Here is an 8,274-nt window from a genome sequence, read left to right on the forward strand (position 1 = left end):
TCATATAGGGAGAGAAAAGAATAGGCTGTCTCTTCTTCAAGTCCAGGAAGTGAAACAAAACGCACATACAACAAGTCCGGAAGACCGGTGGCTTGAGCTGCCTTTCCATGGGGCCTTCAATTGCTACACCGTTGCTGCGACTATAGATGGGAGGGAGCTTCTCCTGGACCATCGCGTCAGTTTTCTCTTTCCATCTCAATGACNNGGGGGGGGGGAGGGACGACGCCGCGATTGTATATACACGTACGCTTTCATACATACTCCAGGTCTTCGCTTTTTTTCTGCTTCGCAGACGCTGGTTGTCCACATGGCGAAGTTTTCTTACCACATCGGTCAGCTTCATATTTTTCATAAGGCATGGCATGTCTACAGTTTATACAAGAGTAACTGATGAATCAAAATTACGGTCTTTAAGAGTCCAGCCGCGTCTGTTCTCTCTCGTCCCTTTCTTCTTTCCGATGATGACTGAACACGTTGAGACGTACTCTAGTCCTACGCGTCTTCACCCCCTGACGAAGCTATCACGCGGATAGAACGGATTTTCTTACATAGAAAGACCTGACACGTGCACGGCTAGTGAGATACGTAGTAGCCACGTCTCTAGACAATATGTACTACGACCATCATTACCGTGTCTTCCTGTTGTTAGGTTGGGAAAAACGAAGAACACCCGCTACGGGGACCGGAGACCTCACGGCAGACGCAGGGCGCTAGGTCGAAGTGCTCATACGTCATCGGCTGTAGCATCATGCCACAGGGGCACACCACTGCAGTAGTTCTACACTACGCCAGTTCCATTCAAAATAGCGACGAAAAGTCTGTTGCACACGAAGCTCTCTATGCACACTCACGAAACAAGCGCTGTCTCTTGTTTGAGGCCCCGAGGCGAGAACAGGTACGCCACCTCAAAACCGTTGAAGGAAGGCCAGTAGACTCTTCTAATTAGAGCGAGAGAGGATGAGGAACCGGTGGACATGTTGCATCCCTCGGCGCGTGCGACCGGCCTTAACCGATTCTTCAGAAGACTCGTACTCGATACCTCACGAAGAGGTCACATACAAAAGACCCTGAGGTTTGCGCTTGACAACTGTCTATCTGTCTCTACCGAAGAAGCTTTCTCCCAAAGTGACCGCGCCAGTGGTTTCCCTTAAGTCTCCTCTCCTTACGTGCGCGTCAAGCCCTGTGGGCCTTTGATTGTTCAACCTTTCTCAGCTGTCGAGTGTACATACACCGCAAAAATATCATGTCCCTTCTTGTTCGAAAGGGAGTGACGGAGACTAGCTCTCGTCTCTTCCCTTGATCGACAGTATAGAAACGAAGAGAAGAGAGAGAACCCGCACGCCACGCTCTACGTACGGCACAACCCAGCCTTTAGACAGCATACCGTCCCCCTCCTAGTTTCTTTTCTGGTTCTGCAGCTCGCTCGAGCCTTTTCGGTTTGACGGACAAAGCGAGTGTTGGATCTTCTTTTAAGGGAACTTTCAGTTTTTCTGAAGCCTTTTCAAGAGCTGCTCTCGTGACCGGGTATTTATCCTTGGGTATACCTCTAGGAGGCGCAACGTGCTTCACCAATCGGCCTCGTCCACCTTTCTCTCGCCAGCCTCGACACAGCCCTTGCTCCATATCCTGACAGAAATGCATGGATCACCACCCAATACCCTTCTCGCTACGTTCCTGACAGTCAGGTCCATTTGCCGAGGAGCGTGAAGCGCGGGACGCTCCATCGAAGTTTATAGAGAAGTGGCCGCGCACTCACGTTCGTGACTCTCCTTCTGTACTACATACGTCTCTCCAATACTCAACACTTGAGACCCGCTGATACCCCCGACCACTCTGCTTGCCAGTGCTTATATATCTACATCGCTCTCTCTCGAGGAGATTCAAGCATACGTCGCAAGTACCTGATCGAGCTACCCTGCCGGCACCTGTTGAGATGTAGCGTCTCATACGAGGTATGGAGTTGCCGGTGGTAGAATCTCGTCGAGAAAGCTTCCTACATGCTGAAATCTATGCATGCAACATGAGCAGACACCTCGCCTGTATATCTGTTGTTAGCTATAGTGGCCCCTCTGTGAAAGAAATTCCTTCCGTTTCCATGGCCAGACAAAAAGAGAGCTCAGCTGAGTGTCTATCTATTATTCCACTGATTACTACGGCTCTGACTTGTAATGACGGAAGATCAGAGAAGAGAAAGATACAAGAAGTGAAGGAGGAACACGTAGGTCATGACCAACAGAATATTACTGATAATTTTTTGAGTGAGCTCCTTATGGCAAGCACGGCTGCGTATTCTTCTATCTGCTTTCAGCCTCAGCGGTTCTTCTCGTGCACGCGAGAAGAACAGCACCAAGTCATCCGAGTGTGAGGAAAAAGAACAAGAAGCGCTCAGAAGACACAGCGGCCGACAGTCATTGTGTTGATGGTGCCGAAGCCTCGAAGATACCAGCTGCATAGATCGCAACACGTCATATTCTACTGATATTGATAGGTATGTATGTATACATTGTGCTTACCATCTGAAGGAAAGGGCATCGAGTGAGGTCATCTATCATAATACCATACTGCTTCAGGCGGCAATTAGGGACGGTACAGTTCTTCGGGTGTTTTTTCTTCCTGAGAAAAAAAAAGGCAGAAGAAAAGCCATCCAAACAAGCCAAGAGAATCGAAAGAAGAATGATGTATGCCGATCGATGTCGATGAATTCATATAGATCACCACTTTTCGTGCAGCGAATGTATAACCCCCCGAAACATGCCCATAACGGAAATGTCCCCCTGCCCTTTCTTTCAAATAGGAGGGCCTTCTTGATATGCTTGTTGTTTTGCTGGACTCCTGCTGAAGACGACTGTGTCGCTTTCGACAAATTGAAGTGAATGTTCAGAGAGCTCATGCAAACCTGATCCTTATCGTGAGCGTATTCCTTTCGCACTTGGAAAGACCTTATCTATTCGGATTTTCCCACACAGGTGTTACATACACACTATCATCTTATATACGGGGTATACACCCACATACGCATCAAAGGCAAGAGACAAAGGGAAAGAACATAGGGCCCCCCTGAGACTGCTGACCCGCCTTATAACAACAATATCTTTGAAACTCCTGTTGACTATGGTCTACAGGTTTCCAACAGGAGCATGACCACCTCAGCCTCTCTCACTGCCGGCATGATGATGGTCTGCGGTTGTAAATCTCTTCGTATGGCTAGCTAAGCATGCGACAGCATCATCCTCTCACCCTCAATTGTTCTGCACCCCTCGCTTTCTACTTCTCACTGTTCTTCCCGTTACCTACGCTTACAGAACAGTAGGCATACAACTGGACAGTACCCCGACATGATTAACGATGCACATGTCGGAATCAACGGAACTAGCGACTCCCCCTTACCTACCTAGCCTTCTACATACAGATAGATCCCCACAACCCGAGAAGATGATTGGCCTACAAACGCCTTTTCTCCGTGAAAATCGACTAATTGTGCTCTCTGAGCTGTAAGTTCATCTACACCCCACAAGTGTGTCAAGACTTGAATAGAACCGTCCATACGAAAGTATAGAAAGACTGCACACCAAATGGTGCATTCATACAGTTGATTGAAGGCTGACGCCGCCTGCTATTGAACGCAAGACAAAAAAGAAGCTAAGAAAGTGAGTGAGGCCTGTAAACCGAAGGAGAGAAAGAACATCCGGTATGGACGGACAGCTCACCGGGATCGACAGGCACCTTGGAAAGGCGTAGGCAAGTAACCATCTGACATTTCTAAGAACTTCACGATCTTATCTTCAGACAATCCTGTAAACCAAACAAAAGTATACTGCAGCAAATCCCATGAAGGAATACGGGAGACGATACTACCTGGCCTTTCATACTCTTCACATTTATCTGAAAGGAAAGAAACGACTGTCTCACCACTCTGTTGAGGTAACTGCGCTCGAATATTCACGCATGTATCTTTGTATCGAAAGTATGGCATGGAAGTAGAAGAACACAATAGCTTCCCTTCAACCTACTGGAGAACTCCGCGTTCTCTAGAGAATAACTCAGCCGTCCCTCTGTCAAAACAAAGAGGCCATCGCGCCTGTCTCCTCCTCAGTAGTTTGATGATGAAAGCTATCGATGAGACACATCGATTCTATCCCAGTGGCACTCGCGAACATTTGACGATGAGAGTGCTTCACACCACTCTAGCCCAGTCAACATACTCGCCTTTACAAAGCGAGGTTTCTATCATATAGTCTAAGCAACAGGAGATGTGCCAGAGTGTCGTTCTTCTCCCCCTCGATAGAAACGAGAAAGGTATGTTTGTGTACTCAGGAGAGAAGAGTTTTTTCCGTATATCAGTCAGTTTGTGCTTATCAGTGAAGCTGCTGAACTGAGACGGTTGATACGTATACGAAAGAGCAAGGAGGGAGAGAAACAGAACCTTCTTACGCTGTTGTTTGAGTCTCTCCTTTTCTGCTCTAGCTGTGGCCATCTCTTCTTCTCGACGCGCACGTTCCATTTCTTCAAGTTCTTGTATTTCATTATCTACGAGCTCAGCAATCAGATCCTTGTTCTCTTCTTTTTCAAGCTCTGTCGTCTTTTGATAATACTCATATCCACCCCAGTCAAGACGTGGAGGGATGAATGGCTTCTTGAAAAAATGCTCATAGTCCAGTGCATACTCTCGTTCTTCCCAGTCCGATTGAAACAGCACCTGTGTGCACGGGGGGGGGCGGGTGTACACACACGCACCAGTCACAGGCGGCAGCACACTATCCCTTACACACATCACCGAGACGAAAGAAAAAGTCTTGTGCAGACACCTAAAGACAAGTTTTCGTTGTCCTAAGTTCATTCCAGTCTAAAGATCTTCGTTCGAAGGTACTTCTAACTGAATACATCTCTCTCAGCTTACATTTACATCTATAAATATGGACATGGCATATACAGGTACATGGCCTACATAAGTGAACACAGAGGCATGGATGATACGTACGTTAGAGGAGAGTAGCCCCGAGGTAGACAACCTTTTGCAGTTGGCTACTACCTTATCTCTTTCCCAGTCTCTCTCCGTGGGTGTAATCGTCTGGAAAGAAAGATCAAGAAGATGAATGAGCGGAGATATGGAAGGGATATGTGAGAGACAGACAGGAAACGGAAGATATTGCTATACGATTACCCGCTCCTGTCTATTGGTAAGTTTGCGTTTGGCTCCTATTAGCCAGTTGCCGAGCGCACGTACTTGCATCTATAGACAAAAGCTGCAGAATACCACACAGCAAGGTAGATTCACCTGAAAGGCCGAGACAGATGAAGGTAAGGAGCAAAATACAGCAAAGAAGACTGCATACAAAGCCACCCACAGAGACACCCTTCAGGTGCTGTACCGAAACACAGGCTTACATTATCGTTATGTTACAGTTGCAGGAACAATCAGATGGTCCATCTATACTCCGTCACCTTACATATCTATTTGGAATAGACAGATGGCTAGACACGTTTGTATGTACGCATGCAATTGATTCGTGAGTACCTTTCCTTGCTTCATGAGTTTCCTCAATAAGGAAGTGCGTTGCCATCGATCTCTATCCCATAGATCCCATCTCCACCTTTTCCCTGAGAGAAGAATCGGTTCATCATCTAGATCACCCATAGGAGATTTCTTTGTTTTGAGTCTAGATACAGTGAGATCTAGTATACATTCTAGCATTTCCTCCTCATCCATTACTTTGTCCTTGTTCTTTTTCTCTTCTTCCTCATCCCCTCGGCCCCCGGCTCCTCCTGCAGCTGCCATCCGTGCCTTGGCGACATCTAAGAGACGCTTGAGATAGTATTCTTTATCAAAGCCCAACTTTTCGGCTTCTTCACGTAGCGCTTTCAATTTGGCTTTAGCGTATTGTCTTAAGAAGAGATGTTTTCCGATAGTGAAGACAGCATGGTCTTCATCTCTCCGTCGATCCATTTCATCAGGATACTTTCTCAATCTCCGAACTTCATCTTCATTGGGCGTAGAACGAAAAGTGAAGTTTTTATCCAGATGAGGGGGTAAAGGACAGGCAAATTCATGTAAAGGCCATTCAGGTAAAGGTACAGGACGTATGCGCCTCATAAGAAGACGACGACGATGAGACGGTCGTGTACCAAACACGGGAAGTTTATTCTCTGCATGCTCTTCTTCTTCTTGTTCTATCCGTATTTGTTCATATACCTGGCATTCTGCTGGGCTACGGGATCTCCAGAAGTTACGAACATCTTCAGGAGAAAGGCTCTCTGAGTCTTTCTTCTTCAACAGGATATTATGAGGATGATTTCTCATCAGGTCTTCTCTTTTCTCTTCTCCAAAGCTCCTAAGTGTCTCTCCTTCCGTTTCACTACTGACGGCACGGTATCGATCTTGACGACGACCGAGAGTAGACAAAGGATCCCTGGGGACCGAAGCTCCTTCTGATGTCTTCAGATCTTTTTCAACATCTGAAAGAGAAGAAGAAAAAGGCAAATCTCGATAGAAGCCTTTCCGTGATGTAGGAGGATAAAGGTAAGGGCCAAAGAAATGACGTGTGTGTGTAGGAGCATTAGGATTGTCTTGTAAACGAGATTGATGATAGTATGGCTCCGCAGTCCAATCTCTCTCTAAGAAAGACGGCTTTGATGACTGGCTTTGACGGGAGAACGTAGACGAAAACGGGGGAAGAATTCTTCTTCTTGTCCTAGGAGACGGCGGAATGGGTAAAAATGGCGAAAACCCTCCGTCACTTAGGCAATCAGTAAGAGGTGGTGATGCTGGTGCGAAAGGGGGCCCAGAAGAATCAAGCGGATTACCACTGAAGCACGGTGTATTGCGACGTCGCCTTTCGATCGTAGGCAGTTCAAGTGTATCAACATAACGGACGTCATCATCATCAGACGCGAGAGACGCGAGTTCAGAAAGAATATCGGACTGGGAGAGACGATCCTCCTCCATTGTGAAGACAAAGAGAGCAAAAGGCAGAGCAAGAGTAGAGGCACATAAACGGACGGCGGGGGAGAATGAGAAAAAAAGAAGTTGGAACCTTGCTACATAGAAAAGCAGATGCAACGAACACTCTGCGAAACAAGGCTTTCAACTGAGCCTTAGAGTATGCCTCATAAAGAAAAAGGCTTCACAATCGCTATAGACTGTATCTTCTCAGTGTGGAGAGAAGCAAAACCGTTTCAGGACGTCTTATCAAGACGAGGCAGCGCGACAGGTCCACATTTGTACAGGCCGAACAGAGGAAAAGGTAGACAGACGGAGAGGCCAGTGAATGGACAGATGCATGGATCGCGGCTGCATGGTGAAGCTAGAGGCTAGTTACACCACACCGACTGTTAGACTTTTGTCACTCATTTTCTGACAGAGATACAGTGATGACTGCGCCACGGCACCAGTCATTAGAGAGGTCGACGAAAGCAAAAGGCTTCACGAGTTTCCCGTGAAGTGAGTTAACTTGCAACAAAGCAGAAGAAATGCGGACAGGAGACAACCTTTTGTCGTCTTTGACGACTGTCCCTCGTTTGTCAGTCCCGCAGAAGAGATAACACCAACACGAAAAGTCCTACGGCATGATCGAGGTAAGCTGATTCAACAATTCAACGGGAACCTGTTGGCTACGGCAAGCCATTTGAGAGACAACGAGATCTTGAGAAGCATTCGCATGCACAATGACGCAGTACCCAGCGGTTTAGACATCTAGCCAGCTAGCTCGACAGCGAAGGAGCCGATGCATGTGGTAGTCACTCCCACGTCGTTAGCCGGGCTTCCTCGGGGACGCCTACACTAGTTGGCGAGGAAAGAGAGCGCGTATGTGAAACTTCGTTTGTCACAAGTGTGCTGCCCACGCGTACAAACAGCGGCAGCAACGCGCTATGGTTCGCCACTGCTGGGATGTGCGACAACGGCTACCGTTTGACGTCAGATGTCCCCAGCACATCACAGAGAGTAGAAAAATAGTGATTTGTAATAGTAAGAATTAGTTCCTGGGACGATCGGAGCTCCGCCCTCGCTCCCGATGATCGCTGGCAGCCACCGAGTGTTGCGTTATCACTCTCCCGCGAGATATTTCGTGAATTCAGAAATTCACGAAATAACTACACCGATAAAGCTACCCTACAAAAAGGGTACATTGAATTAGAAGATTGGTTAGTTAACTAGCTTTTTACTGTATCTCTGCCTGTAGTGTTTGCGAGAATTTGTCCGTTCGGGACTTCTGATAGGGACGGATCCGGTCAGAAGAATCTCCTGCACTTGTTGATGTGCCAGCTCACGGTGTCAGG

At 47.4% G+C, this 8,274-nt stretch overlaps 2 protein-coding genes across 2 annotated transcripts in view; one reads left to right on the forward strand and one right to left on the reverse strand.

Moving 5' to 3' along the window:
* The window catches only part of CSUI_001750 (ap2 domain transcription factor ap2ix-8), a 15,329-nt gene extending 14,871 nt beyond the window's left edge, over window positions 1–458 (forward strand). The window contains exon 4 of the mRNA XM_068061955.1: window positions 1–458. This exon is cut by the window's left edge and continues 6,074 nt beyond it. The gene's annotated coding sequence lies outside the window, so the exon portion shown is untranslated.
* A 360-nt stretch (window positions 459–818) lies between these two features.
* On the reverse strand, window positions 819–7,684 carry CSUI_001751 (chromosome segregation protein). The gene is made up of 5 exons (XM_068061956.1): window positions 5,516–7,684; window positions 4,432–4,696; window positions 3,708–3,792; window positions 2,514–2,613; window positions 819–1,626 (listed from the first exon to the last, which is right to left on the reverse strand). The coding sequence occupies exons 1-5, from the start codon at window positions 6,941–6,943 to the stop codon at window positions 1,372–1,374; spliced, it is 2,133 nt and encodes a 710-aa protein (XP_067926077.1). The 5' UTR covers window positions 6,944–7,684; the 3' UTR covers window positions 819–1,371.
* Between the last annotated feature and the right edge of the window lie 590 nt (window positions 7,685–8,274).

Source organism: Cystoisospora suis (genome assembly GCF_002600585.1).
Source record: "Cystoisospora suis strain Wien I chromosome Unknown contig_701, whole genome shotgun sequence".
Lineage (NCBI taxonomy): Eukaryota > Apicomplexa > Conoidasida > Eucoccidiorida > Sarcocystidae > Cystoisospora > Cystoisospora suis.